The following is a 26,399-nucleotide window of genomic DNA, read 5'->3' on the forward strand; positions in this document are numbered from 1 at the left end:
GCCCATTTTGAATGTGTAATGACCTTTGAGCGAGAGGAGCGGCGTGACAAGACAAGGAAAGCAGGAGTCGCAATTTTTGGAAAAACCAGTGTTTTGCAGGGTATTCCTAAATCCAGATTACACAATGAAATCAGACAGCGAGGGTTGAAAATATGCTCTATAAACCAGTGCGACCTGGAACGCGTAGCATCGGCACACTATGTGTGGTGTTGCGCCAACATGGTGGCTAGTTGGAATATGAACTAGCGACACCATGCTTCTAGTAGTAGCTTGTTGAATCCATGGACAGGGTACAAAAATAGCAACGTCTCGGCGACCTGAATATATTAGCCATCTGGAGCCACTGCTTACGAAGCCGATCTACTCTCGTCAATGGGCTTTATCCAGGACCTGCATGGTATAGGGTCCCAAATAGTGCTATCAGTGAAGAGGATGGTAGCAGCCAAGAGTATTGGCAGGGACCCAAGAGGCAATGGTGCAAGCGCTTTTCTGTGGAAGTACAGGTGAGTAAGTTCTTGGGCATTTATGCACCTGGTTTTCTCAGGAGTACCTCCTTTTTTTGTCAATTAGGGTTGTGTACGGCCATCTCGCCACATACAGGGGAGGCGCTGCTATCCAGTAGCAGCACGATCATCTTTGTTAGATAGCACACCCATTCAGTACGGAGAGACTCCCAACTACTCATTCACAAAGCCTCTGAGAAAACCATGCCATAAAGTTGCAATAGAAAGAGGTTGCTGCGGCCTTTCCAGATTTCAAAAATGGTGACGTTGCCAACTTTTGACAACCCTATTTCCAACACCAATGAGGTTACAGAGAATCCGAGTGTGAGACACTCTGACCTGGGATACATGTCGTGCATATCCCCCAGGAGGAGCTGCGCGCAGGGATACAATCCGCTCGTGCAAACTTGGCATCTAACGTTCACATCGTCTCTCCCCATCTCTATTTTTTCTTATATTCTTTTGAAGATGCCTTCACTTAAGGAACACTTGCCTCTTGCTGTTCACCTCTATGCGCTAGGAACTCTAGGGGGTTTGTGGGCCCGAGATGCCCCTCATCGCAAGCACCACCTCGATTCGCCTCTAGCCCTGTGCGTCCATGCGCTGCTCGTTGTTGTGGCAGTACAGGCTATTCCTGGCTGGTTTGGGGCGATTCATCAGGTGTCTGTTGCAATGCTGCCAGCGCTAGCACGCTACATTGATGGCCAGCTCGGGTTCAGGCTCGTCAACCTCGTTGGACTTCAAGCCCTCTTTCAAGCCAGTGGCACTCCTCTTTCCCTGCAAGCAACCGGATTCCTGCTGCACCTGTGTCTGCTTGCTGCTGACCTCGATGCACAGGGCTGGCACGATCTGCATAGTGTGGTTCGCAGTGCGCTTTACACCAAGGAGATTGCTTTGAGTCGGCTTGGGCACATTCGTGAGCTTACTATCGACGACTTTTGGGCCTTGCCCGAGCGGCTCCGCCTACAGACAGCACACCAAGAGTTCAAATACGACCAGGACGAGACACTCTTCATCTTTCGAGCCATCGTCCGGATGATGTGGCGTCCCTACCTCCCACTCCTCGCTGTGCAGTCGCTATCCCGTATTTCTCATGTCATGCAGTCAGTCATGTTCGCAAAGGTACTCCAGTGTGCTGAAAATCCGTCAGGCCACGCATGGTACCAGACATATCTGTATATATTTGCCAGTCTGGTGCTACAGCTGATCAACTCACAGTCTGGCCGCATCAGCGAGCTGCTGTCAGAAGAAGAACAGCGAGTGTCAAGGGCGATGGAATTAGAACTTGTCCGTCTGCCGCTTCTATCAGCTGGCAATCAAGTGCCAAGAGGCGGGCGCATGAACTATTTGGTGAATAGGATCTTCCGATGTCTCCGCAGCAGTCTCTCCAGGGTATCCTCTCTAGCGACGGCTGCATTTACTCTCTGGCTGACCTACCGGACAATCGGCTGCATTTCATTCATCCCCATTGCTGTTATCACTGTCCTGTCTTCGGTGACCTGGGCAATTGGGCAGCTCCAGCAGTGGTGTGGTCGCCCATACCATGAGAAGTGGGCTGAAAAGTTGGACTCTACCGAGATCTATAGGAACATCAAGATCATCAAATTCAACAGCTGGGAACAGAGGTATCTTGACCCGGCTCTCGCTACCAACAGAGACACAGATAGGCTAGACAGCAGTGCAATCCCTAAGAGGTATCGTCGTGCGGTATTTTTGGTTCTGGGAGTGATTGCCAACATTAACGACATTCTGCAAGGTATTTCGAGTCAACTGGCAGTTTTCTTCACTGTGCAGCTGCATATTCAGAGCGGCAGGACGCTGTCCAGTGTTGAGTTGCTGCAGATCGCCGACCAGATTTCACAGACCAAGGCTAATGCCGCAAGCGTTATATCCGGGCTCAGATCATTGTCTGAGGCGATTACTACAAACATCCGGATGGAAGGGTACCTAAGGATCGGGCCCACAGACGGTGTTCTGGTACATCCAGCGACTTCAACGGTAGGCCCGTCAATCGAGATGAAGGATTGCACATTCACGTACCAGTCACTTGAGTCTACAGTGAAGGAGAAGAACGTGCTGGAGCGCGTATCGCTCAAAATCGGCAGCGGTGAGCTTGTGTCAGTCAAGGGCAGTGTCGCATCTGGCAAGACATCCCTGCTGCATGCGATGTGCGGAGAAGTGAGGATGCGATCCGGAACTGGATCGGCTTATGGCAGGATTGGGTATCTGGAGCAGTCACCGTACATCATGAACAGCACGCTGCGTGACAACGTCCTGTTTGGCCATGACTTTGACGAAGCGTTTTACTGGCGTGTCATGAAGGCCTGCGCGTTAATGGAGGACATCGAGCAGTGGCCGGATCGCGACATGACGCTAATTGGCGAGCGCGGCATCAATATTTCAGGTGGACAGAAGGCTCGGCTGGCGCTTGCTCGTGCAGTGTATACTCGGGCTGATATATACATCCTGGACGATCCGCTCTCTGCTGTTGATGCACAAGTCAAGCGCCATCTGCTGGACCATGTCCTGCTAAACACTGGGTTGCTCGGCAACAAGTTACGTGTGGTGTCGATGAACTCTAACCACTTGGATGCGTTTGCCAACAAGAACATCACTGTCGATAAGGGTCAGATCACCGTAGAGATCCAGGAGCACCCAAGAGTGCACACAATTGCAGAGCAGTCGGAGCCAGATCAGAAACCTGAGTCTGAGGATGACGCTATGTCTGTGAACTCAGCGACCACGCTGACCAGCAATGGCAGCGCGCCTTTGGTGACAGACAATGCTCAAGACACGCAGCCTGCCAAAACTGACGACACGAGGAAGAATATCAACTGGGGGAACTTGAAGTATGTCGTGGATATCCTTGGGCTGCCTGTCCTTGCGCTGCTTCTCTTTTCGGCTGTGTTTCACCCGATTGTCGACCATATTGCGGAGGGGTACAAGCTCGATGCGTTGAATGAGAACAGCAAGTCTGTTGACTCAAAGGCTATCAACACATATCTCTGGGTGCAGGTGATTTCGGTCTCTATTACGCATGCTGTCCATGCATTGGAATGGAGGCTTAGAAATGGACTGGTCAGCAGCTATGTGTCAGACCGTATCATCCGCGTGTTTGCCCACAGTCTGGTTTATGCACCGATGTCGCTATTCGACAGCACCAGCGTTCACGAAATCAACTCTGTGCTTCAGACATGCAAATATGATATCATGCGGATTATTCCTTCATTGGCCCAGTCAAGCATTTCAACACTCCTGAGGGTCGCGCTGTCAATCTACCGGATCAGCTACAAGGCACCTCTGCTCCTGCTTATTGCCCCTGCGATGGGCTTCGTGATGAGCTATACTGCCAAGCTGGTTGACCCTGCAAACAGGTCATTGAGCAGTGTCAGGAAAACCTTTAGGATCGGACAATCATGGGTCAAGGGCATCCTTACCGATAGTACCAGGACGATTCGCATACATGGTGTTGAAGAGCACTTCACAGGGCTTTATGCAGGCAATGTTGACGAGGGTGTCCGTCTCGGTCGGCCAAGCAGTTCTTTAGGCTCCTTGTCGGGTACGATCGATAGTATCGTTGACATCGTTACAAGTGCTGCTGTCACATCCGTAATGGTTGCTCAGTCGCAGTTCACTGACTACAAGCTATCGTCGGGCGAGCTCGAGGCGTTTCAGTCGCTAGTCAGCAGAATGACATCAAATATGTCAAATTTGGTATCTCTTCGCAAACGTCTGATCTTCTTGCTCGACAGCGTAGATAAGGTGCGCACATTCGTCAGCATACAGTCCGACAAGGCATGGAGGATGGATGGTGTGCAGCCGCCAGCAGACTGGCCCACGCGCGGCGAGATCGAATTCCGCAACTACAGCATGCGCTACATCCCGGATCAGGCCCTGGTACTAAAGAGCGTCTCGTTCACGATCAAGAGCGGCGAGCGCATTGGCATTGTGGGCCGCACTGGTGCAGGCAAATCGTCGCTGACACGTGCATTGTTCCGGCTAGTTGAAGGTGAAGGCGGGTCGATTCTGATTGACGGCGTCGACATCGCAACTCTGCGTGCTGACAGTCTGCGTCCGAATATTACAATTATCCCGCAAGATGCCACTCTCTTCGATGGTTCTGTCAGGGCAAACCTTGACCCGCTGAAGCAGTTTTCGATTGAGGACATGTGGGCAGCGCTTATCAAGGCAGATATGGTCGGCGTGATCAACTCAGAGAATATGCACGACAAGGCAAGAAAAATCGACGATGACAGCGACTGGTACATTGGGGAGTCGAAGTGTCAGAGAGAGAAGCGACGCAAGTCTGGCTGGTTGATGCGCATGTTCTTGTGGCTCTGCCTTGAGAGGAGGTCTCTTGTCAAAAGTGAGCCAACTCTGGGTAGCTGGGGCCTATCTAGCTGGGTTGGCGGTAGCACACTGACCTCAGGACAGCGGCAGCTTTTCAGTCTGGCCCGTGCGCTGATGCGCAAACGCAAGATCCTGGTTCTTGACGAGGCGACGGCAGACGTTGACCTCAAGACAGACAAAACTATCCACGACGTCATCCACAAGGAGTTTGCCGGCTGTACGATCCTGACCATCGCGCATCGCCTTGAAACCGTCATGAGCAGCGACCGCATCATCGTCATGGATCATGGTAGTGTCGCCGAGTTCGACACGCCTGCAAATCTTCTGGCCAAGGGCGGGCTGTTTGCTGAGCTGTTCAAGTCCAATGATTTTGCTAACACCTAACGTATATATACCAGCATATAACTGCCGTTTTGCACTATCCCCAGCAGCAGCAGTATTGGTGAGCATTTTGGATCATGATCCGCCGGGAAACCACAACCTTATAAGATCACTCCCAGGAGTCCAGACGCGAGTGGGGTGTTGGCTGCGTTGGATCTACGCAAACTCATCCGGCCCACTTGATCCCGTCCTTTTTCTCCTTACATCCAATGTTTCGTCCAGCAGCCCGCCATATCGCAGCGTCCGGGCACAGCACCCATAGACTATCGGCCTGTCGATTCACATCCGACGCCACCGCCAGCCGCGTGATTTTTGAAGCAATCCCCGCGCGCGCGATTCGCATGCTCAAGGCGATGTCGCTTGGCGGCTCTCTCCTCGCCTGCTCCGTAACCGGCGGCGTTATGTACGCGCAGTCCCAGGGCCAGCTGCAGGACGACGATCTCAGCACATCCACATTGGTGATGGCCACATCGGTCAGTCTACTATCGACGTTTGCCGTGAGCAAGCTGTTCTCTCCGTTTGTGATTCGGGTGACACTGTTGCCGGCCAAGCGCGTACAGGGGATCCAGCTTGATAAGCACGGGCTGCCAAAGTTCGACAGCATCATATCGACGGGCCAGAAGCACGCAGCGAAGGCAGGCAGCGACAGCAAGGTCCAGGCGCTGCTAGCAAGAGGGGTGACAAGCGACTCGGAGCTGGTGTTTGAGACACCTGGGTTCTTTGGGCTCAATACAAAGACCACCAGGCTGCAAATCAGGGATCTGAGGCCGTCGTCGACCAAGATCCGCACATGGGATGTTAAGGAATCCGCGTGGGAGCGGATGAAGCAGGAGAAGGCTGTGCCAATGCCACTGAAAAAGTACACAATCATGTGGAAGTCGTCCAAGAACACGCCGAACCGGCGGATAATGCAGGACATTGATAGCCTCATTGGATCGCAGTAGTGTGGAGCAAGTTTGTGGGCATTTCGAAATAGACATGGGAAACCTAGTTGAACTCGATGTAAATCTCGCCGCTGATGGCGTTGGCACGCAGCACAGACTCACCCGCCTGGGTGCTGTCGGCAGGTCCAAAGGTGCCGGACTTGTAGTTGCCGTGGTCCTTGACAAAGTGCAGGCGGTTGGTGCCATCGCTGGCATCCTCGACAGAAACGCGGCCACCAACAATGTTGCGGGCCAGGAAGGACCCGTCGAATCCGCCCGAGACACGGGTGTTGATGGTGCCACTGACAGTCTCAGTGACAATGGTGGACTTGGGGGCCTTGGCAACATTGACGCCAACGTCGATGACGGCACTGACGGTGTGGATGTTGATGCTGTTACGCACAAAGTAGTGGCCGTTCACATCGCTTGTCACCGTGTTGATCGCCAGGTCCTCACCATGGATCGGTGGGATCTGGAGCTTGCCGGTAACAGAGTTGACCTCGAACTTGCCAAAGTCAATAGCGCGCGCCAGCTTGCTGTCGAGGTCGAACTGGCCGTAGACGAAGCCGGTACGCAGGAGGTCGAGGCTGGTCAGGGTCGATGGCAGGGAGAGCACGATATCGGCGTACGCACACTCGCCCTGGCGCAGGATCTTGGGGCCCTCGAGGACAAACGAAATGTTGCCCTCCTCGTCGGTGGTCTGCTTGAGGGAGATCTGCTCAGCAATCCTGGGGTCGGACGCCAGAGCGCGCACTGAGAACGTGGCCTCGGAGGCAGAAGTGCTCACGATGCGGACAGACGAACCGATGCTGCCGCGGACAACCTGGGAGATCTTGGTAAACTTGGTAGGGTCGAAGGTGAAGGTTTCAAGGCCCTCAACAGGCACAATAGGCACGCAGATATCGTTGTGGTTGACGCGGAATAGGGAATCGATGTCAGTAGCCGCAAGCTCGCCACGCGATAGAGCGGCCAGAGCAGTGTGGTTGATGCGGCTGTTGGCCATCATCTGGAAGGCGGGACGCACGCTCTTGTTAATCTGCTCAAGAATCGTGCGCAACAGTCTCCTCGATCTGCTTGGTAGGCTGCTTCCACGGCCTGGTAATACGCTGGTAGGGGAAACCGGGCTCATCTCCAGGCTTGTGATGGGGGTGGTGATGGTGGTGCTCGTCATCATGGCATGTGGATGTGCGGAGGCCATGAGGGTGGTGGTGAGGGTGGCCGTCGTATACCTGTCCATTCGAGTAGTACACATCGACCCAGCCCCCGCCCTCCGTCTTTCCCCACTGCTCGCCGCCATGGCACGGGTGTTTTGCCATCCATCTATCGACCCGCTCGTTGCCAAACACCGAGCGCATCAGCTGGCCGTTGTTGTGGTGCACAGCATGGAACAGGACCAGGCGCAAGGTGAAGAAAGCGACCAGGAAGATGGCAAGGCGCTTCAGGACCTTCTTTCCACGGCACGGCTGGCGGCGAACCGGCTGCTCGCTGAGAAGACCCGTCTCGATGTCCTCGGGGACGCTGCCATCCGAGTTTACGATGATTTTCATACGCTGCTTTTCGTCAGACATGGTGAGAAATAAAGTAGGTGATGTTTGGAGAAAATAGGGTGTAGAGCGGAAGAAAGGATGCTTAAATGCAGTGGCGCTTGTTTGCCAAGACTTTTCTGGTGCCCATCAGAGCAAGAGGGACTGTAGGCTGCTGGCTCGGCGCCCACAGGCTGCTGGGCACCCACTGCATGTCCACTGCATCCCCTCCTCCACTGCGGCCTCGTGACTTTGTTCTTTTCCCACCTGCACGGCCACCGCCTACTGCAGATGGTGCCACAGTGCATACGTAAGCTTGAGCAATGGCAATGTTAGAAAAGAAATGAATGTGATGTTTTTAAGCCTCAAGTCCGATGCTCTTGAGGAAGGCCTTGTTGTTTGGCTTGCGGCCCAGGAACTTCTCGAGGCTGACCGACGCGTCGCGGCTGCCGCCAGGCAGCAGGATCTCGCGGCGGTAGTCCATGCCGGTGCTGGCGTTGGCAACGCCCTCCTTCTGGAAGCGCGAGGCAAACATGTCGGCACTGAAGACCTCGGACCACAGGTATCCGTAGTAGCCCGAGTCGTAGCCGCCCATCATATGGCCAAAGGTCGCCGATCCCCAGGTATCAATATCGCCGTTCTTGAACAGGCCGATTTCCTCGCGCAGCGACGTGTACAGGTTCTTGACGTCGACCTTGCCGTCCTCGGTGTTGTGGATGGCCATGTCGTACAGACCAAAGAACACCTGACGGAGGTTGAATAGGCCAGCACTCTCGTTCTTGGCAGCCACCAGGCGCTTGACCAGCTCGTCGGGGATAGGCTCGCCGGTCTTGTAATGCACGGCAAACTGGGCCAGAACCGACGGCTCCCAGCACCAGTTCTCGAGCATCTGCGAGGGAGCCTCAACGAAGTCAGTCTCGGTGCTGGTGCCGTGGAACCGGGCCCACTTTGTGATCGAGCAGATGCCGTGGAAGACGTGGCCCAGCTCGTGCAGCAGCGTCGTCGCGTCATCGTGCTTGAGCAGCGCCGGCGTCGTGCCGACGGGCTTGGGGAAGTTGGCCACCATGGCAGCAACAGGATACTCGCGCGAGCCGTCGGGCTTGGTGTAGCCGGCGCGGATCGGCCACACAGCGGCGTGGTTGTACTTGCCCTCGCGCGGGTACAGGTCCAGGTAGAAGTGGCCGACGAACTTGTCCTCGGTGGCTTCCCACACCTCGTACATGTCGACGTCCTCGTGCCACACAGGCGGGTTCTCGACCTTGACGAACCGCAGGCTGAGCATGCGCTGGTAGATGTCCAGGATGCCGCGGGTAACCTCCTTCATGGGGAAGTACTGCTTGACCTCCTCGTCGCTGATGTTGTGCTTGCGCTCCTTGACCAGGTTGGTGTAGTAGCGGAAGTCCCACGAGAACAGGCCCGTGTACTCCTCGCCAACCGCCCTCTTGTCAGCGCGCTTCAGCTCCTCAATCTCTTCGACCTCCTTCAGTCCCAGCACCGTCAGGCGCTCGCGCAGGTCGTGTTCAAAGTCAAGCACCTCCTTGGGCGTCTTGGCCATGTGCTCCTCGAGCACGTACTCGGCGTGGGTGCTGTAGCCGAGCATCCTGGCCGCCTCCAGACGCAGGCCCACGGCCTCCTGCAGCAGGTCAATGTTCTCAGGGCACCGCTGGCCCTCGGCCACCGACAGGCGCTTGCGGGTCTCCTCGCGCTTGGCCAGCCGCAGCGCCGGGAACAGATCTGGGTACTTTGTCGTGACCACGTACTTTGTCACCCCGTCGACGACCTCGGTCGGCCGGTCCACAAAGAAGTCGGCTGGCAGACCCTCCAGCTCCTCGCGCGTGAATGTCTCGCGTCCGTCGCCCTCGTTGACGTTACGGCTGAACTTGATGCCGAGCTCCGACAGCCGCTTCTTGATATCACCCAGCCGGCCACGCTGCTCCTTGGGCAGCGCAAGTCCGTTGCGGCGGTACTGCATTTCGATCTTGGTCACTAGCCGCAGGTCCTCGGCGTCCAGCTTGGCCATCTCCTCCTTGTTGTCGAACACGGCGCGTACCACCTTGTACACGTCCTCGCGCATCAACGACTCGATCTCGAAAGCCTATTTGGGGATAATTGAAACGGGAATGTGAAATATATGCAATCATGCCGATCGGGGTTCTGCCTGCATTTGAAGAGCCCGTCCGCTCCGGGCTAAGCATCCCAGCTGTTGGCCGTGTGGTCCCTGTCTGGAATCCCCGAAAGGCGGGCCGAAGTACCCACGGCCCTCCGCTCTGGGAAGAGATAGCAACATGGAAAGACCGGGCAGCGACGTGGGAAAGTTCATGGCAGAATCTTCACGCCAATCCCCAAGGACGATCTGGATAGAAAACCAGTCAACAGGATCGTTTGGATGGAGGGTGGCTTTCCAGCACAACAACAACAACATTTGCCACGTCGTGGGCGCTATTGCCCGCCATGGATAGTGAGGGGATTCACGGCCCAGGCACAGTACTGGATTCCGTTGCCCAGCGAGGCCCCAGCAACAACTGCTTTTCATCGCCAGGAAATGGCGCGCCCCGCACAACAAAAAAAGATATCTCTGACGCCAGCTGATGAGATAAGGAACACTTACATCGAGCTTTTCCTCGGCCGCCGTGCTGGCATCGCGGATGTCCTTGTCGGTGCTGACGTTCTGCAGGAACGTGGCCACCGAGTAGTCGGCGCCCTGGTTGTTCTCGCGCATGGCCAGCGGCACGATGACGCTCGCGAATGTCGGGTTGGTTTGCGCTGCCACATCGTCCTGGATCTTCTTGCCGCGCGCAATCAGCGTGTCAACAAGCTGCCCGATTTCTGACGGCGTCAGGGAGAAGTTGAGCACGGAGCCTTTGGTGGCCGTCTGCGGCAGTGGTGCGGTGGTCATTTGGGGGTAATGCGAATAGTGGTAGTAACAGTATGAGGCTATAGCCAAAAATAAAGAGGAGAGGAGAAAAGGAAGAGTGCGCGGTGTCCCCGCCATGCCTTTTAGTTGCCAGAGGGTGTGTTTTTTCTCGTAGGGAAGCAGGGCTTGTGTGCGTGTGCGGTGCTGGCCAGGAGCATTTACGGGCCCGACTTTCTGTTCACCGGTTTCCTGGCCAAGGTGGCAGCGATGCGGCCTGTGGCCAACCAGGACCATGCAGCACGGAACCGCCATGCACGTGATGCTTCTAATCAGGATTTGTGACGTGAGCAGGCGAGTTCTCGGAATTACCGAAAAGCTCAATTGGCCGGATTGCTGCTGCGTTTGTTCGGCGGCGCTTTCTGGTGCGAAACTGAGCAACAGCAAAAACAGGTGCGCTGCTGTCTGCCAAGAGGCACAGCCTGCTGGGCATGAACAATGCAAGCCTTCGTTTTTCCTCTGGGCTTGGGCGCTGAGTAAGACATGTCTGCCCAAGCGCAAGAGTGCCAGCTGCATTGTGCATTGGCATGAGACAAGCGGGGCAGCACACCACACACACACACACAAACACATTTGCAGAGCAGCAAAAGTTTTTGCTGTTGCACACTGCGATGCTGGCGGAGCAGTGGGAGCTGCGCTGCGGGCCGTTGTGCTCCAGCAGCACCCAGGCCGTACTGCCTGGCTGCAATCTTGAGATCATCATCAGGTTGGGGGCAGCCGCATTCTTTGGGTAATTCTTTGATTTGAGCACTACTCTCCAGGCCTGGCCAATCATCGCAGGCACATGGCGGTGAAAAAATTTTCACTGCCGACCCCAGCCTCCCGGATTCTAGCCCCCCAGGTCCCGCTCAAAAGCTAAGGCGTGGTCGTATTTCGCCCGCCGCCCAGCGCATCGCGAACACTTTTCTCTTCCTCCTCCAACTTGTTTCCCCCTATTTTTCTCTTGAATTTCGAATAGCCATTACGGAACATTAGAGACAAAAATGGTTAACTTCACCGTAGACCAGGTACGTACCAGTATATAGCCAAGCTGCCCTGTCCTGCCCTGCAAGTTTTTGGCGCTGCTGTGGAAGCAGCAGATTCAGTGCCAGAGCCGGGACCCCTGATTCAGCCAAATTGCAAAAACCCGCGGGTTGCGGCGCTTATGGCGGGGGATGAGTGCATCTCGATCCGAGCGCGGGCCGCAGCTTTTTGCGTGCTGCGGCAGCGAATATTTGTCAGCAGCCTTTCTGGACTTTGGCTCAGGCCGTCAGAACCATTGCACTAACTGGCCTCGGCACCACGGCATTCCGGCCACTGTAGATTCGTGCCCTTATGGACAAGGTCACCAACGTGCGTAACATGTCCGTTATCGCTCACGTTCGACCACGGCAAGTCCACCCTTACCGACTCGCTGGTGTCCAAGGCCGGTATTATCTCGTCGGCCAAGGCTGGTGAGACCCGTTTCACCGATACCCGCCAGGACGAGCAGGACCGTTGCATTACCATCAAGTCGACTGCTATCTCGATGTACTTCGAGCTCGACGACGAGCACATGGCCGACGTCAAGCAGAAGACCGACGGTAACGGTTTCCTGATCAACCTTATCGATTCGCCGGGGCACGTTGATTTCTCGTCTGAGGTCACTGCTGCTCTCCGTGTCACCGACGGTGCTCTCGTTGTCGTCGATACCGTCTCGGGTGTGTCCGTCCAGACCGAGACTGTGCTGCGCCAGGCTCTGACTGAGAAGATCAAGCCCGTCGTTATCATCAACAAGGTCGATCGCGCCCTGCTCGAGCTCCAGCTCCCCCAGGAGGACCTGTACCAGACCTTCCAGCGTGTCGTCGAGAACGTCAACGTCTCGATCGCCACCTACCAGATCCCCGACATGGGTGACCTCATGGTCTACCCCGACCGCGGTACCGTTGCCTTCGGCTCGGGTCTCCACGGCTGGGCCTTCAACCTGATGCAGTTCGCCATGCGCTACTCGAAGAAGTTCGGTGTTGAGAAGAACAAGCTCATGAGCAAGCTCTGGGGCGAGAACTACTTCAACCCGAAGACCAAGAAGTGGTCGCACAAGACCTCGGACAAGTCGGGCAAGAACCTTGACCGTGCCTTCAACATGTTCGTCCTGGACCCCATCTACCGCCTGTTCGACGCCATCATGAACGTCCGCAAGGAGGAGACCGCCAAGATGATCGAGAAGCTCGAGATCCCCCTCAAGGCCGACGAGAAGGCTCTGGAGGGCAAGCCCCTGCTCAAGGTTGTCATGCGCAAGTTCCTGCCCGCCGCCGACGCGCTCATGGACATGATCTGTATCCACCTGCCGTCGCCTGTGACTGCCCAGGCCTACCGTGTCAACGGTCTGTACGAGGGTCCTGAGGACGACGAGTGCGCTATCGGTATCAAGAACTGCGACCCGAACGCCCCGCTCATGCTGTACGTCTCGAAGATGGTGCCCACCTCCGACAAGGGCCGCTTCTACGCCTTCGGCCGTGTGTTCTCGGGAACCGTCCGCTCGGGCATGAAGGTCCGCATCCAGGGCCCCAACTACGAGCCTGGCAAGAAGGACGATCTGTTCATCAAGAACATCCAGCGCACCATTCTCATGATGGGTCGCTACATCGAGCCCATTGAGGACTGCCCTGCCGGTAACATTCTGGGTCTCGTCGGTGTCGACCAGTACCTGCTCAAGTCGGGTACCCTGACCACCTCGGAGACTGCCCACAACATGAAGGTCATGAAGTTCTCGGTGTCGCCTGTCGTGCAGGTTGCCGTCGAGGTCAAGAACGCCAACGATCTGCCCAAGCTCGTTGAGGGTCTCAAGCGTCTGTCCAAGTCTGACCCTTGCGTCCTGTGCTACACCTCGGAGTCTGGTGAGCACATTGTTGCCGGTGCCGGTGAGCTCCATCTCGAGATTTGCCTTCAAGGATCTCGAGGAGGACCACGCCCAGGTCCCCATCAAGACCGGTGACCCGGTGGTCGGCTACCGTGAGACCGTCCAGAGCGAGTCGTCGATCACTGCTCTGTCCAAGTCGCCCAACAAGCACAACCGTATCTTCATGCGCGCCGTGCCCATGGACGAGGAGCTGTCGCGCCTGATTGAGGACGGCAAGATCGGCCCCCGCGATGATGCCAAGGAGCGTGCCCGCACCCTGGCTGACCAGTTCGAGTGGGATGTCACTGACGCCCGCAAGATCTGGTGCTTCGGTCCCGACACCAACGGCCCCAACACCATGGTCGACGCCACCAAGGGAGTCCAGTACCTCAACGAGATCAAGGACTCGTGCGTTGCTGCCTTCCAGTGGGCCGCCAAGGAGGGTCCTTGCGCCGAGGAGCCCATGCGTGGCTGCCGCTTCAACATCATGGATGTCGCCCTTCACGCCGATACCATCCACCGTGGTGGAGGCCAGATCATCCCCACTGCCCGCCGTGTCGTCTACGCCTCGGCCCTCGTTGCCCAGCCGGGTCTCCAGGAGCCCATCTACCTGGTCGAGATCCAGTGCCCCGAGAACGCTATGGGCGGTATCTACGGTGTGCTCAACCGCCGCCGTGGTCACGTCTTCGAGGAGGTCCAGCGCCCGGGTACTCCGCTGTACAACATCAAGGCCTACCTGCCTGTCTCGGAGTCGTTCGGCTTCACCGCTGACCTGCGCTCCAACACTGGTGGCCAGGCCTTCCCCCAGTCGGTGTTCGATCACTGGCAGCTGATGAACGGTGTGTGCAACGAGCCTGGTAAGGTCAACGAGGTCACCACCGCCATCCGTAAGCGCAAGGGTCTCGCTCCCGAGGTTCCCGCCCTCGACCGCTACCTTGACAAGATGTAAAGCGGCGTTATCGTCTTATTTATTTCTTTTCAACGTTCAAAATATATACCCACGAGGGGCCAGTTTATAAAATGTCGGGTGTAGACATGCATCAGTGACACGGGCAGCCACGACGTGCTTTGGGAGTGTCGAAAGAAAGGGTCCAGTGTTGGGTGTACCCACGGCACTGCCTCAGCATACATGGAGCGATGTGCAAGTATGGATTGGGACGCTGCTGAGGTAAGGCAGCTGGCGTATGAACAAGGCCCGCGGGACTCAAGGCGCGCACATCTCAGACTGCGCACACAAGCGGCTCGGTTGTTTCCGCGTTACTGCACAGCCCAAGGCTGCTGGCGTTCTGGAAAGCAAGCTGTTTGTCATACAAGCAATAGTAGGCAAGAGGAGGGGAGCGTAATAGTGACAAGTTGAACAAAAATATATTGCAGGGTGGATGCCTTGTTGAGGGAGAAGGAAAAGAAATGCTCAGGCCAGGTTTTTGATGACGTCCTTGACGGGCTGCAGCTCTTCGCTCTTGACCAGGTCGTATTTTGTGACAAACAGAATAAAGTGGTTGAAGGACGTGTTCATCATGGTGGCAAGGCCAACCTGGCGCATCTGCGGGTAGTGGTGCCAGTACAAGTGGGCGTAGACGCGCAGCATGCGCTTCATGATATTGGGGGCGACCTCGGACTGGAAGTTATGTGGGAAGGGCTGGCCCAGCTCGACCGGGAACAGCCGCGGGTCGTCCAGCTGCGCATCAACCCACTGCATCAGCAGCTTGACATACAGCTGCGCCGGGACCTGCGAGGACTCGCGGTACTGGCCGTTGTCCTTCCACAGGTACGTGTACTTTTCGCCAGCGCTCATCTTCGGGCACGTCTCGTCGGTGCAGTGGTGCGAGACCGCCATGTACAGCATGTTCACGTGGTTGTAAAAGTCCACAATATGGCAGGCTATCCATTCGTTCAGGTCCTCGCCCTCGGGCTTTATCACCGCCTCCTTCAGGGAGCCCTTGCCCAGCGTCGACTCGGCGTACTGGCGCAGCTGGTACTGCATGGAGCCGCCCGAGCGCGGGCTGTCGGTGGCGTGCGGGTTGATGGCGATCGAGTCCATGCCGCGGCGCGCCCCGCGCGTGCCCATTCCGCGGAGAGCCCAAATGCCAAGGAAATTCATAGTGTATAAAAAGGTGAGGAAGGGGGAAGCAAGAAAGGCGAATTGAGGAGAAAGAATACGAGGCCCAAAGAGACTAAAAGGCTGTTTATAGAGGAAAAAAATCCAGGTGTCTATTGACTCTTTGTGGGCCAGGTGAGCCTTTTTTCTGCGCGCGTGCAGATGGGAGAGGCTGGGGGTGCAAGGCTCGAGTCAGCTGGCCTAGTCCTGGCAGGAGACTTGAGGCTGGAGCCTCTTTTTCTTCCGCAAACTCGAACTTTTGCGCCCTGTATTTTCCGCACCACTATTAGTACCAGACTTTGAGTAATTGACATCCAACCTCCTTGACAGCAACAATGAGCAAGTGGTAAGTTGACGCTCCCAAAGTCCCAGGGCACGAGTCGGACCACACATGGTGGACTGCCTGCGCGCTAAGACCTATTTCCGGTGTAGGGACAACATGAAAAAGTCCATGTCCCGTGCGGGCACAGGCCTGCGCATGGGCAACGCGCGGATGTCAGCCGACCCCGAGTACAATGAGCAGGAGCAGCGTTTCCGGTCACTGGAGCGCAAGGCAATACGGCTGCTGCAAGACGCCAAGGACTACAACATCAGCATCATCGAGATGACCAGCGCGCAGAAGAAGCTGGCCGAGAACCTGTCTGCGTTCCTGCTGGACGTGCAGCGCCCGCGCGAGTACCAGGCGGCCTACCGGCAGGCGACAACGGAGATTGACGAGACTGCGCGCGTGCAGTTTGACGAAGTCTACGCGCACACGGTGCTGGACCCACTGGCGCGGTACTGCGGGTTCCTGCCCGAGTTCGACAAGGCGTTCACCAAGCGCAACCACCGGCTGCAGGACGTCGAGAAGGCCAAGAGCGTGCTGTCCAAGGAGCAGACCAAGGGCGACCCCGCGGCGATTGAGCGCGCAGAGCAGGACCTGGCGTATGCGGAGCAGACGTATGAGCAGCTGAACCGCGCACTGATCACCGAGATCCCGAAGCTGATCAATGCGCGTGTGTATGTCATTGACCCGTCATTCGAGGCGTTTGTCAAGGCGCAGCTGCAGTTCTTCAGCGACTCGAAGAACCAGCTCGACCAGGTCGCGCGGTTCGTGCCGCCGCAGACCGGCCAGGACGACGATGCGCAGCTCAACCAGCGCATCGAGACCGTCATGGGCCAGCTGCGCGGACTGTCAATTTGCTCGCTGAACGTCTAGACATTCTTTATTGTTGTTTGAATACACGTGACGTGTGCCTGTAAGCTAGCTCCACAACAATCACAGCGCCCACCAGCATCGCCACCAGCATAGTCTGCAGTCTGCGGCCCAGGCGGTCGCCCAGCAGCGTCCTGGTTGCAACGTCCACGACCGAGGATACCGCAAGCATGATGGGCAGGGCCACGTAGAACAGCGCCCAGGCGACACCCGTAAACTCGAACGAGCCAGAGAGCGGCTGCTCAAAGTACGCCTCAACCAGCTCGCCGCGCACACAGCCCTTGGCCAGCCCAACCTCATACAGCGTGGACTTGTCCTTGCGCATCATCCGGGGCGCGGCAAACGGCAGGCTGCCAATGGCCCTGACCACATCCACAGCTGACCGCACGCATCCCTCGAGCAGCGGCACCCCGGGCGCCGCATACGTGCCCACCAGCCAGACGTTGCCCTGGCCCTGGGCGCAGTGGATGGCGTTGATTTGCGCCTGCGACTGCACGGTCACCAGCGAGCGGTGGAAGGTCGTGGAGCTCAGCACCAGCGACTCGTCCAGGGGCACCAGCGGATTGACCGTCTGGAACGTCGCGTGCGGCAGTCCCCGGCCGGTGGACGTGCGCTCGACGTAGTTGATCCAGTGGCTGGCCATGGCCTGCGCCTGGCCCTGCACCGTGCCGATGTTGACCCCGCGCCAGCTCGCCCGCTCCCGGGGCATCACTGAGTCGTCGCCATGCGTCACCACCACTGCATCCTCGTACTGCACTGCCCGGAGTGCCTCCCCCACCCCCGACCCGCCGAGCAGCCGCGCGGCCGTATCTGCCGGAGTCGCAATCACCGCACAGTCGAACTCCTCCGCCTTGCCATCCACATGCACCTCCACGCGGTCGCCCTTGGCCAAGACGCTCTCCACACATGCATTGCATCGCACATGACTAACTGTCTGCGTCAGCCGCTCGCACACCTCCTGCACACCATGCTGAGCCTTGCGCAGCCGCGCACCAAACACCGCACGGGCCGTGAAGTGCAGCACCGTGTTGGCCGGGTACGCTGCCGCCGCACTGAGCGAGCATGTAAACAGACTGGCCAGGAACGGCACAAACTCCAGCTCCACGAACCGCTGCGAATACCCCTCCCGCTCCAGGTACGCGCCAATCCCGATCTTATCCAGATCACTGCCTGCATACAGCATCTCCGGCTGCTTCAGCGTACGCGCGCACAGATACAGCAACTGCGCCCACTCCGCCGAGCTCCCGAGCGAGTCCGGAATCGGCACCTGGAAGTCCCGCACCCCCAGGTTCGTGTACGACCACAATGCCGACCCGTTGCGCGTGAATGCCAGCGAGTAGTCCGCTGCCGCGAATCCAATCCCCAGGTGCTGGTACATTGCGTACAGATACGGGTAGTAGTCTGGGTTGAATACGCGGAACGGCACGTCTACGCGCACACTGCCCACCGTCAGCGACCCTGCATCCATGCCAATCGTGCTGCTCTTTTCAAACAGCGTTACCGTGTGCCCACTGCTCTGCCAGAAAGTGCGCTGCCGTCAGCCCCGCCAAGCCTGAGCCGATCACCGCAATGCGTTTTCCTTGCTGTTCTTTCTGGAGGTACGACCATGGCTGTATGCCTGAAATTGCTGTAGTATGAATGCTTGGTGTTCGGTTTAAATGGTGGTTGTTGAAAATAATCAAATTCAAAAAAATAATAGACGAAGAAGAGAAAGGGAGCTTGAAAAGGGAATCCATTTGGCGACTAGGCCCACTGGCATGCGTAGGGGGAGCAGGAAAGTGTTTACTTCCGCTATGCTAAACACTCCAGGACTGTCCAGTGCGTGGAGCTATGCGCTGGGAATGGGGGTCTGGAGCAGTAGGATGTCCTGCCTATATTTCCCTTTGAGCACAAATATTGCAAACCACATGCGAGATCTGTTAATGAAACAGTACGATGCCTAGAACCTATCCATTTAATGCTGGATCACATGCATGAATATGTTTGTAATCATCGGCTGTTTTTCTTCGCCATGCTTGGCTGATCCCATGCTGCCACTGGCTTTCAATCAACAGGAACATCAACAACTCTAACAATTTATCTCGCCCAACAACATCACTGCATGCCTCATCGCTTTTCCAGAGACTGCTGCTGAATCCCATGGCCGCCTTCTTGGACTGTGGACCTGTGACTGTGGACCTATGGACCTATGGACCTATGGACTTGTGGACCTATGGATCTTGGTCCTCTGAAAGCAGCGGCATGTTGCCTGTTCGGGTCAGAATTTGTTGGGTCCTCATCGACAGCCCGGCTGTCGGAAGTCCACTGCTGCATATTCTATATGTTCCAGACAGGATATGCAATTACCCTGCACACTCAACGAAGCCAGACCATTCAACATATCCTCCAACCTGTATTGTGTCGCTGCCGAGCAGGACCCGGACCATTCCACGTGGCGCCGATAGCTGCCCCAATATCTCCATAGCTGCTACCAGCACAAACACCAGACTGTATGAGTAGTTATTCTTTGATTCTGAAAGCACAATCTAGCCCTAAAGCTATGATGGGTTTATCACTTGCTTCTTGCTGATCTACTTAATATCGGTACACAGTTGTTTGGAAGTGCACAATGGTAGTCGCGATACTGGACTTGTGCCAGAGTCACCTAGGGTTTCGTATCTTTCCCAATCATGTATAACAATTGCAACAGTATAGTCTATCGTGCATAACCGTGTCACACAGTATTCGTGCAGGCACATAGTGGACATAATGGTGGCTTTTTGCTATGTATATTATACATCTGTCTTTTTATCAGTGAAAGTGGTACAATTGAAATTACAATTATGTGCAATAAATTACTACTGACTTTGCACCAGCGGACACAACTCATAAGCAGTATCCAGGGATAATCATTTATTTGGCTTGCTTTTGCCATTGTAGCGGTGTGCAGAACATGAAGCGTATGTTGGTAACAGTGCATGAACCTCTAGATAACAGCAACTTATTTCCACCATTTGACCCACAAAAATTGCTGTTTCTGTACATGTATTTTACTACAGGATAGTGTCTACAATGGCTTTTTCCTCCCCTCCTCTTTTCATGACTTGGCCCATTTATACTTGCTAGCTTTTCCAGTTGGTTAACTCGGTTAAAGGGTAGGACGCATGTTAAGCTTATTCTCTCTGACAAACCTTGCTGCCGCCACCATCTGGAATGAACCCAACTGAAACCCTCCCATTGCCATTAGGGACAAGCCTGTGTTGTGCTGAACTCTGGAGAAACATGGGCTGGAAAATAAATACTGCAGATGGCACGATAGATTTTAGATATCTTAAAAATTAGCATTGGCTATGGCACCACTTTGAAGTTAAATAGCGACCCGAACAACCGCATGTCCTTCATGCTTGAACATTTCTTGTTCCACTAAAAAGAAATCATAGATGTCTCTTCACATAATGCAGTCCGCTTCAAACAGCTATATGATTTGCACCCTTTGTTTTTGTCTTTGCCATCCACCCCATCAAGAGCATTGTTGACACAGAATTCAGCTGTCGCACCCAGGTGAGCGCTGCATTTTCTTAAGAAAGCTTGTCCATTCCCGGGATCTGTCAGGTGGGCTGCATTGTTTGAAATGGGAAGCAGAGAACCAGCTTGTTGTGTTTAATGTGCACAAAAAAGTGACATGATATCACTAGGATGAGGGCAGAAATAACAGTGCAACACCATACACCTTTCTCTCTCGCCTCAAAGTTCATTTCATGCCATTTGTATTTGGTATGAAGTAGCATAAGGAGCAAGAGCATATATTTACAATTGACTAGAAAACAATGGCTTATTTGACATTGTACTCGTCGATGTGGCACTTGCTATCTACTTCTAGCTTGGCTGCATTGACCCTGCTGTAAAATCCGAGGTATATTCGCATCTTTCCCAGCGATAGGATGCGTCTGATCAGGGTGCAGGCTACCTCGCAGGCCTCGTCACCGACATCTGCGATCTTGACTGTCTGGAGTGGCGTTGACGATAGGCGTCGTATCCACCTCAGTCTCTCTATTGACTTTCAAGTCCATCCTGTGTCGCTGATAGCCATTGTCGCCAAGGCGACATCCAACTCCCCAGTATTGGCTACCTGTGCATCCACCACAGCGTGGTCAGTAGCTGGTCGTTTCATCCTCGGGTTCCCAAGTGTATTCCTGCTTCCCCAAGACGATTATGTTTGAAGGTAACATCAAGATACCACATCCTTGGGAGCTGTTGGATGAGTCGGGGAAGGCAGTGCAGGTCTGATCTTGCTAGCTCGATAGTCAGTCTTCGGATGTTGGATAGCTGGCCTGTGCTTGGAAGCGGAAATGGGTTGCCATACAAATTGGCCACACATACGTTGTCCATCATCTCATAGAACTGCGTAATTACCCTGCGAGGGAGCTCAACGTGTTCACGAGACAGAGAGTATCCAGTCATCACCAGAGCTCTGACCCGTGCTACAACCTGCGGATTCACATATTGTAGATCCCTTAGCTCCTCTACAATCGACAGCTGCTCAAGGAGGGGAGCATTGCGCAGGATCGAGTAGAAATCGCTGCGGCTGGACTCTGTGTCATAGATCTCTGCACATGTTAGTTTCGGGAACGACAAGTCAAATCCGCCGGTGGGGTCTTGCGTGATACTGCGGTCCCTGCTAAAACTGCCACGGACTTCTAGGTACGCAAGAGAGCTGAACTCAATCTTGGTACTCCCAGCAGACGCAAAGCAGTTTTGACGGGAAGGCGTTGCCCATACCGACCAGCACCAGACGACGTATGGCAGGGGCGTAGAACAGCGGAACTGCGCCATGGAATAGGTTGTACTCATCATTTAAAACGACCGACGTTATCTGCATCATAGCAATCGGGAACTGGGTTGGCAGTATTGGGTATTTAAGTTGGACTGCGGTCATTTGGTGCTGGTTGCGTTCGAATAGCCTTGTGTAGAACGGATACAGACTTAAGCCATGCTCATACGCCTATGCCCATGACCTTCTTCGCAAACAAAGTCGGGGTCGTAGCGTATCGACGTCAGCATTGGAAAGCGGGCGATGAAGCGCCTGAGATCTCTCTCAGCAACGGCATCAGTCGCAGGGTTGTAGTCAGCGTCATTGCCCCTGTGGATGAAATCCAAGGCCAATAAAGCGCAGGTGCCGGATACCGCTCCATGCATGACCCTGACCTACTAAAGAGCCGGAGCATCTTGCTGAGCTGGGGCTTGCACTCGCATGGCTTTTTCGTCATCATAATGCACAGCGTGTCGAACCTTCTTAGTGCGTCCTAGCGTGATGACGTCGCTGATGTTCGAGACCCAGCGGACTCTGCAGTGGTTTCTCTGCCGACAGGCGCTGAGACAGTATGCGCTCTACAGTCACCGCATTGGCCAGGGAATGAGGAACCGTGGCTCTGCACTCTGGAGATAGGTCGGCGAATTGACGGACATACGCGAGGCCATACCTGTTATTAGTCGATGGCATTTCATCTGGTATGGCGATCCTGGCGATGATCCAGAAGAGCTCCATGGGGACCTTCATAGGCGGGGGTTGCGTGTGTTTGCGCAGGTGTTAACATGGTGAAGTAAATGCCAGCAGTGGAAGAAAAATAGGACTTGAGAAAAAGCGATCTGTAATGGTGTGGCTGCAGTCCCTTAAATATCATGGGAAGGGGCGAGGCTTCCTGCTGCCTTTTCTGGATGGTTACCATGCCAAAGGTGGCGGTAGCAGGAGATAGGAGTAGGCGGGCATTTGGTGTTCAAAAACCATTTATAAACCACACCCTACTAGCCCCAATTGCACAACTGTAGCCATTCCGGTAGCCATTCCGGCAGCCTTTTCCATGTGGTGTTGAAAGCGGGCACCTATCAGTGTCTGGCTCGTTGCAGCGCTGTGAAAATGGGAAAGGGTATATACATGCCCTCACTCTCGGTGCCCCGTATGCCAGAAAATTTTGTTACCAGCTTCCCTGTGCCTACTCTAGTTTTGTACTTTTGCCGAAACTTTAATCAAACGGGTTCGTTGCCCAAGCACTGCCCAGGAACACTGCTCGTCGGCTGCCTTGAAATCCGCACGACATTCTCAGCCAAGCCGCCTTGTCATTTTTACAAATACTGGCTGCTGGCCAGGGATGTCAAGGAAAGGAGCATGAATCGACAAAGCCTCCCTGTGCTTGTGTGGCATGGTTTTCATCCTTCGAGTTGTGGGAGACTTTGGTGACGTGTCCATTCAGGCTTGCTGGGAAACCCCAAACTAGTGCAGGCTGCGGCTGTCAGAGGTCAAAAGGGTTGTGGCTGCAATAAGGTTGACAGATAGGTGTTGCCGGCGGCGCATGTTATACGCTAGTGTGAGCACAGCTCCGGTTGCGCTTTTCATACATCCAGGCGCAAGCAACTGTCATGCCGTAGAGCAGCTCTTTCTTCCCTTGACAAGAATGGTGGTGCTTGCCCAGGACAATTTTGAATTTAAGCAAAGGTGCATCCGCCGTGCATGCAGCTGATTTGGGATGGGGCTGCTTCCCCTCCTTCACCAGAAGGCTCCCTACGCATGATTGTGTGCAAAAAGAACCACCCTCAGCACTCCGATACACCCAGCCACTGACAAAATCTAGGGGCAGATGGACCCTTTTGCACACCATGCATGCGGATACTGGTCATCTGCTGAAGGAAAAAGATGCCTGTGAGCATGGCAACGGGCTGCCAACACACTCTGTTCATATCTACGCACATTACCTTTCAATAAATGTGCTTGCATTGATTTGTTGGCAGTGTAGCTGTCTCCAATTGAGGGTAGTCGGTGCGTGGTGTGTAGCTTGTGACAATGACCAAAAGCGTCTGTCGGACTAATTATGAACACCACATCCCCAGTATGTGCATTCGCAAAAAGCAATGATTACTCTCCAGTAGCCCTAAATAGCAGCGTATTATCATTGAAGGGTATGTAGTTGTATGCGAGAGACCCAGCCAGATACTGACACTATTTACTTCCAATATACCCTACGCAAGAATCCAGCATGGCACTATATAGCCAGTCCCCAGTGGCAGCAGCATTTGCAAGCAGCAGACTCTTGGCAGTTGGACTGCAAGCAGCTGATCCTTCCAAACATCTGGTAATGGATCATCGGTTGTCTGATCTGATTTGGACCACACTTTTTCTGTGGTCTGACTGGGATCTCGCCAACAGGCTCTTTGCGCTTTAGCTTCGCTTTCTCTATCATATTTTCTCTCATATTTTCGCTCATATTTCTCATGGACCAGACCTTTGTCGACAACGCCAAGGCGATTTTGGAGAAGGACACCAGCACTGTGCCCGATTTCTGGCAGAACAAATACAAGAAAGAGGCGAGCCGGAACTGGGACCTGTTCTACAAGCGCAACACAACAAATTTTTTCAAGGACCGGCACTGGACGGACCGCGAGTTCGAGGAGCTGCGGCCAGGCCATGTGTTTTCGGAGCAAAAGCCGGTTCTGCTGGAGATTGGATGCGGCGTAGGAAACTTTGTGTGGCCCATCCTGGACCGTAACCCGGACGTGTATGTTTATGCGTGCGATTTCTCTGAGCGCGCAGTGGGCTTCGTGCAGGCGAATGAGAATTACAACGAGGAGCGGTGCAAGGCATTTGTCTGCGATATCACAAAGGACAGGCTTGCAGACACAATCCCGCCGCACTCGGTTGACATTATATCTGCGATCTTTGTGTTCTCGGCGCTGCCACCCGAGAAGCAGGCGGCAGCAGTGTTGAACATTCTCGAGGTGCTGAAGCCCGGCGGTCGTGTTCTGTTCCGTGACTATGGGCTCTATGATCTGGCGCAGCTGCGGTTCAAGACGGGCCACAAGCTCGAGGACAACCTGTATGTGCGGCAGGACGGCACACTGTCGTACTATTTCTCGACGGAGCGGCTGCGTGAGCTGTTTGTTGAGCACGGCGGGCTGAGTGAGCTGGCCAACGACTACATGGTCAAGAAGCTGGTCAATGTCAAAAAAAACCTAGACTCAGAGCGCATTTTTGTACAGGCAAAGTTCCAGGCACCAGTCGACACAAGCTCGCTGGAGAGCGCCGATAGCTGGCACAAGTCTGGACGGCAGTGCCCCGATGGATACAGAGTAGAATGCAAATTCAATGGTACTAGAAATGGTATTGCTACGAAAGAAATGGGTGTGTTTTTACAGCTTCTGACCGCGCGAGGCAACCTTAATGACACGCTTGCCAAAGTTGGAGCCCTCAAACAGATCAAGCAGGGCTTGAGGCGCGTTCTCGAGCCCGGCGACCTCAGTCGATCTTGTACTGAATCTGACCAGACTTGAGCATGGTCCGATACCTCGCTGATAAAATCCTTGTACGCAGGCTTGGCGTAGTAGTCGCTGACGATGTAGCCGTACATGGTCAGCTTCTTGTTGATCATCTGCGACAGGTTGCGGATGTGGTAGGCGGTCTCGGAAGTGGCATTATACTGCGAGATCATACCGCACTCGGCAATGCGGCCGAAGGGCTTCATGCAGTTAAGTGTCGCATCCAGGAACTCGCCACCGACGTTGTCGAAGAAGATATCCACGCCCTCGGGCGCTGCCTGGCGGATTGCCTTGGCGAAGCTGCCGCACGTCTTGTAGTTGAAGGCAACGTCAGCTCCCAGGCTCTTGACGTACTCGACCTTGTCGTCGGAGCCGGCAGTAGCCACCACGCGCAGACCACGGGCCTTAGCCAGTTGGACGACGATCTGGCCCACAGCGCCCGACGCAGCAGACACCAGCACGGTTTCGCCCTTCTTGGGCTGGCACAGTGTCACCAGGCCCACATAGCCGGTGAACCCAGGCATACCCAGCGCGCCGATCAGGTTCACGTACGATGCCTCCTGAGTCGCCTGGCGCCACAGGGACTTTAATATAGCCCGTCGCAGGCACAACAAATTTGCTCTCCCACTTGAACATGCCGCCGGTGACCACGTCGCCCTTGCCTGTATTTGTCACTGGTCGATGCCTCGACGATGCCCACGCCCAGGCCATCAATGGGCTTGCCAGCCTCGAAGCTAGTCCACGTAGCGGTCGCCCGATCCTGTCAGCCGCCCGCGCATGTACGGATCGCACGACAGATACAGCGGCCGGATGATCAGCTCGTTGGCATTCAGGCTGGCCTCCACCGGCGCAGGGGCGGTCTCGACCTTGAAGTCGTTGAGCATCGGCGCGCCAGTCGGGACGTTCTGGACAAGAGTAACACGAGTGACAGTCGACATTGATAATGGAAGGGGTTCTTGAAGGGGTTCTTGAAGGGGTTCAAAAAGTACAGAAAAAGGATTTCTATGGGGTGCTAAAGTTCAGAAAGCCCGTCCTGAATCAGTAGTCTCCTGTGAATTTATATGCACTGGATCTAGGCTGGTCGGATCCAGTCCAATGCACACGATTTAGAGCAGAAAAATGCTGCTAGCCTGTATTTGTAAGCAGCACCGTCATCTCCGTCCGTCATCCGTGTCTCCAGCTTTCATCCGTTTCGCCACACGGCTCCGGGGACAACAAAAAAGGCCTGGAGCCTGTCTGAGCAATCCGCACACTAATTGACTTTCGCCAGCCTGTGTCACCAGGTTTCAAAATGGAAGGTAAGCCCGGAGGATGGGGGAGCAAAAAGGTGGGCTAGGATCCGACGGGATTTAGAAGACACCGCCAGCACGGACAG

The 26,399-nt window shown here is 55.0% G+C and overlaps 10 protein-coding genes across 10 annotated transcripts; 5 read left to right on the plus strand and 5 right to left on the minus strand.

Moving 5' to 3' along the window:
- Positions 1-2,609: 2,609 nt before the first annotated feature.
- Positions 2,610-3,032, plus strand: DL89DRAFT_213739 (P-loop containing nucleoside triphosphate hydrolase protein; the record flags this gene model as incomplete). The annotated part of the gene is made up of 1 exon (XM_040884251.1): positions 2,610-3,032. A coding segment is annotated over one exon (423 nt), but the record flags the coding sequence as incomplete, so codon positions are not given.
- Positions 3,033-4,307: 1,275 nt separating this feature from the next.
- Positions 4,308-5,237, plus strand: DL89DRAFT_225131 (MRP3s1 protein; the record flags this gene model as incomplete). The annotated part of the gene is made up of 2 exons (XM_040884730.1): positions 4,308-4,783; positions 4,904-5,237. The coding sequence occupies 2 exons, from the start codon at positions 4,308-4,310 to the stop codon at positions 5,235-5,237; spliced, it is 810 nt and encodes a 269-aa protein (XP_040742187.1).
- Positions 5,238-7,775: 2,538 nt separating this feature from the next.
- On the minus strand, positions 7,776-10,701 carry DL89DRAFT_268890 (oligopeptidase). The gene is made up of 2 exons (XM_040888070.1): positions 10,289-10,701; positions 7,776-9,775 (listed from the first exon to the last, which is right to left on the minus strand). Exons 1-2 carry the CDS (start codon positions 10,670-10,672, stop codon positions 8,039-8,041), a joined length of 2,121 nt encoding a protein of 706 aa, XP_040742188.1. The 5' UTR covers positions 10,673-10,701; the 3' UTR covers positions 7,776-8,038.
- Positions 10,702-11,660: 959 nt separating this feature from the next.
- DL89DRAFT_268891 (P-loop containing nucleoside triphosphate hydrolase protein) lies at positions 11,661-14,807 on the plus strand. The gene is made up of 4 exons (XM_040888071.1): positions 11,661-11,950; positions 11,997-13,421; positions 13,443-13,457; positions 13,501-14,807. The coding sequence occupies exons 1-4, from the start codon at positions 11,906-11,908 to the stop codon at positions 14,395-14,397; spliced, it is 2,382 nt and encodes a 793-aa protein (XP_040742189.1). The 5' UTR covers positions 11,661-11,905; the 3' UTR covers positions 14,398-14,807.
- A 52-nt stretch (positions 14,808-14,859) lies between these two features.
- Positions 14,860-15,432, minus strand: DL89DRAFT_275405 (putative MOB1 protein; the record flags this gene model as incomplete). Its single annotated transcript, XM_040889301.1, has 1 exon — positions 14,860-15,432. One exon carries the CDS (start codon positions 15,430-15,432, stop codon positions 14,860-14,862), a length of 573 nt encoding a protein of 190 aa, XP_040742190.1.
- A 385-nt stretch (positions 15,433-15,817) lies between these two features.
- On the plus strand, positions 15,818-16,817 carry DL89DRAFT_285131 (BAR-domain-containing protein). The gene is made up of 2 exons (XM_040889808.1): positions 15,818-15,892; positions 15,979-16,817. Exons 1-2 carry the CDS (start codon positions 15,882-15,884, stop codon positions 16,742-16,744), a joined length of 777 nt encoding a protein of 258 aa, XP_040742191.1. The 5' UTR covers positions 15,818-15,881; the 3' UTR covers positions 16,745-16,817.
- Positions 16,818-17,269: 452 nt separating this feature from the next.
- Positions 17,270-18,349, minus strand: DL89DRAFT_285132 (uncharacterized protein; the record flags this gene model as incomplete). The annotated part of the gene is made up of 2 exons (XM_040889809.1): positions 17,350-18,349; positions 17,270-17,312 (listed from the first exon to the last, which is right to left on the minus strand). Exons 1-2 carry the CDS (start codon positions 18,207-18,209, stop codon positions 17,270-17,272), a joined length of 903 nt encoding a protein of 300 aa, XP_040742192.1. The 5' UTR covers positions 18,210-18,349.
- A 2,165-nt stretch (positions 18,350-20,514) lies between these two features.
- On the minus strand, positions 20,515-22,344 carry DL89DRAFT_268895 (uncharacterized protein). Its single transcript, XM_040888072.1, has 9 exons — positions 22,143-22,344; positions 22,010-22,108; positions 21,920-21,975; positions 21,749-21,860; positions 21,481-21,722; positions 20,929-21,452; positions 20,826-20,878; positions 20,761-20,799; positions 20,515-20,726 (listed from the first exon to the last, which is right to left on the minus strand). The coding sequence occupies exons 1-9, from the start codon at positions 22,275-22,277 to the stop codon at positions 20,553-20,555; spliced, it is 1,434 nt and encodes a 477-aa protein (XP_040742193.1). The 5' UTR covers positions 22,278-22,344; the 3' UTR covers positions 20,515-20,552.
- A 1,595-nt stretch (positions 22,345-23,939) lies between these two features.
- DL89DRAFT_323910 (methyltransferase-like protein 6-like protein) lies at positions 23,940-24,842 on the plus strand (the record flags this gene model as incomplete). Its single annotated transcript, XM_040891424.1, has 2 exons — positions 23,940-24,753; positions 24,788-24,842. Exons 1-2 carry the CDS (start codon positions 23,984-23,986, stop codon positions 24,840-24,842), a joined length of 825 nt encoding a protein of 274 aa, XP_040742194.1. The 5' UTR covers positions 23,940-23,983.
- Positions 24,843-24,866: 24 nt separating this feature from the next.
- DL89DRAFT_323911 (NAD(P)-binding protein) lies at positions 24,867-25,962 on the minus strand (the record flags this gene model as incomplete). The annotated part of the gene is made up of 5 exons (XM_040891425.1): positions 24,867-25,003; positions 25,054-25,608; positions 25,637-25,681; positions 25,716-25,742; positions 25,768-25,962. 5 exons carry the CDS (start codon positions 25,960-25,962, stop codon positions 24,899-24,901), a joined length of 927 nt encoding a protein of 308 aa, XP_040742195.1. The 3' UTR covers positions 24,867-24,898.
- Between the last annotated feature and the right edge of the window lie 437 nt (positions 25,963-26,399).

The sequence above is a fragment of the Linderina pennispora genome, assembly GCF_002104995.1.
Source record: "Linderina pennispora strain ATCC 12442 chromosome Unknown DL89scaffold_10, whole genome shotgun sequence".
NCBI classification, from domain to species: Eukaryota; Fungi; Kickxellomycota; class Kickxellomycetes; order Kickxellales; family Kickxellaceae; genus Linderina; species Linderina pennispora.

Bases quoted from the DNA above. Each gene is read 5' to 3' on its own strand.
- DL89DRAFT_268890 (XM_040888070.1), bottom strand. From the start codon at position 10,672: ATGGCGGGGACACCGCGCACTCTTCCTTTTCTCCTCTCCTCTTTATTT. The intron at 9,776-10,288 runs GTAAGTGTTCCT...ATCCCCAAATAG, and splicing joins CGGCCGAGGAAAAGCTCGAT to GCTTTCGAGATCGAGTCGTT.
- DL89DRAFT_268891 (XM_040888071.1), top strand. From the start codon at position 11,906: ATGGACAAGGTCACCAACGTGCGTAACATGTCCGTTATCGCTCAC. The intron at 11,951-11,996 runs GTTCGACCACGG...CTGGTGTCCAAG, and splicing joins ACATGTCCGTTATCGCTCAC to GCCGGTATTATCTCGTCGGC.
- DL89DRAFT_268895 (XM_040888072.1), bottom strand. From the start codon at position 22,277: ATGAAGGTCCCCATGGAGCTCTTCTGGATCATCGCCAGGATCGCCATA. The intron at 22,109-22,142 runs GTTCCTCATTCC...CGGTGACTGTAG, and splicing joins CTCCAGAGTGCAGAGCCACG to AGCGCATACTGTCTCAGCGC. The intron at 21,453-21,480 runs GTCAAAACTGCT...GTCTGCTGGGAG, and splicing joins GGTATGGGCAACGCCTTCCC to TACCAAGATTGAGTTCAGCT.